Raw genomic sequence first — 1747 nt, forward strand, 5'->3', positions numbered from 1 at the left:
TATATATATATATAATATATATATAATATATATATATATATATATATATATATATATATATATATATATATATATATATATATATATATATATATATATATATATATATATATATATATATATAGATAAATTAAACATAGTATATGCTAGAAGGACTCATGCTAATTGTGTGTGTGAGTATGTAGGTGTGTGAGTGTGTTTGTGTGACAAAATGCAGCTCATTGATATGTCTCTAAGTCTTCCAGAGCTTTGTATCTCACATGTCTTAATTCTATTTTTGGCTCAGCTATTTTCCGCTGGCAATGCCTTTATGGGCAAGAGACCCAACGGGAAGGTCAACCGACTCGACGATGACAAAGGTTCGGATGAGACAGTGTATAGACACCAGCAGAAACCTGTCCAGGAACAGCCCGTTGCCATGGCGACGGACCGGTTGGAGGACGCCGAGGTGCCATCTGTACCAGGTGCGGTGGATGGTAGATGAATCCTACGTTGAGTGTGTTGTGTAAATACATTTTGTTTGATTATTCACTCGCATATTTATAAGTGCCCGTATACCTACATCCATAGCTGTAGTCGTGTCTGTGAATATTCTTATACTTATACGCTCTCTCAATATAACCGTATCACAAACTCATACACTCTCTCTATACCTTATACCTGCACTCTTCATGCACACTTCCAATTACCTGTATAGTAACGCCGTACTGAATGTGTATGCTCTGCTGCAGCCTCGATCCCCTCACACTCGCCCGTTCTCGTGCACATTTCGACAGGCGACAGAGAGCAACTCCAACCCAACGCGCCACAGTACACAGAGCCTTATCAGATTGCCACAGATACCCAATCCGAGACCACGCTTCTACCAGTAGTGGACAATAAAGGAGGAGCAACACCACCACCGCCAGCCGTTAGAGAAGACGGTTTGGAGCACTTAGGGAGTGATCCAAAAATAGATCATGCGAATCTAAAAATAGATAGCAAGGTAGACACGGAGAGCGAAGCGTCTGTGCACACGGCGCCAAACACAGCTGGAGATAGCAACGACGATAGTAGGCATGTGTACAGGTTAGAGCCAACCCAACCGGACCATACCACAGCAGCACATACGCAGAATGCAAACGAAGAGACAGAAAGACCCCATGAAAGGCCCCTGTCAGGAGAGAAAAGGCCCGAAGTAGACGTTGTACCCGGTACAGGGGCTGAACAGGTGGGTATAGACAACAACGAGCACGGGGTGGTGCTAGGTGATGGGGAAGAAGGTGCCGACAGAAATGGCGAGGTAGTGGATCGAGCAGATGCACCTGGTCCGAAAATCAGGACCGGTCCGGAAAATATGGGAGGTAGATCATCAGACGAGAAGGCGAGTAATGAAGTGGACGAATCCGTGCGTATCAACGAGGTACTTGACTGGGCCAGGTTTCCTAAAACCCTCAGAACGAATGGAAATCATTTTAATATATTGGTCATCGGTTAGCGCTAGCATACACTTCATCGTATCCTCTGGGTTTTTTTTCTGGGGGGTTTTTCTGAGAGGTTTTCTGGGCAAATGCTTGTTTATCTAGATATGGATAGGTTTGCTACATGTGTATACAGGAGAAAGTTGTCGTGTTCTATGTATATGTATATTCATGTATGTGTCCTGCATGTATCGGTTCATAGTTCGTTTCTCTTGGTCTTCTGGGGTGATCTGTAAATGTTATATGCATGTGTACACCCTTATCCCTTTCGTTCACACTCATCAATA

General features: G+C 43.4%; 1 protein-coding gene across 1 annotated transcript; it reads left to right on the top strand.

Moving 5' to 3' along the window:
* Positions 1 to 211: 211 nt before the first annotated feature.
* Positions 212 to 1402, top strand: SARC_14243 (hypothetical protein; the record flags this gene model as incomplete). Its single annotated transcript, XM_014291625.1, has 2 exons — positions 212 to 464; positions 777 to 1402. Coding segments are annotated over 2 exons (879 nt in total), but the record flags the coding sequence as incomplete, so codon positions are not given.
* Positions 1403 to 1747: the final 345 nt, after the last annotated feature.

The sequence above is a fragment of the Sphaeroforma arctica genome, assembly GCF_001186125.1.
Source record: "Sphaeroforma arctica JP610 unplaced genomic scaffold supercont1.4342, whole genome shotgun sequence".
NCBI classification, from domain to species: Eukaryota; class Ichthyosporea; order Ichthyophonida; genus Sphaeroforma; species Sphaeroforma arctica.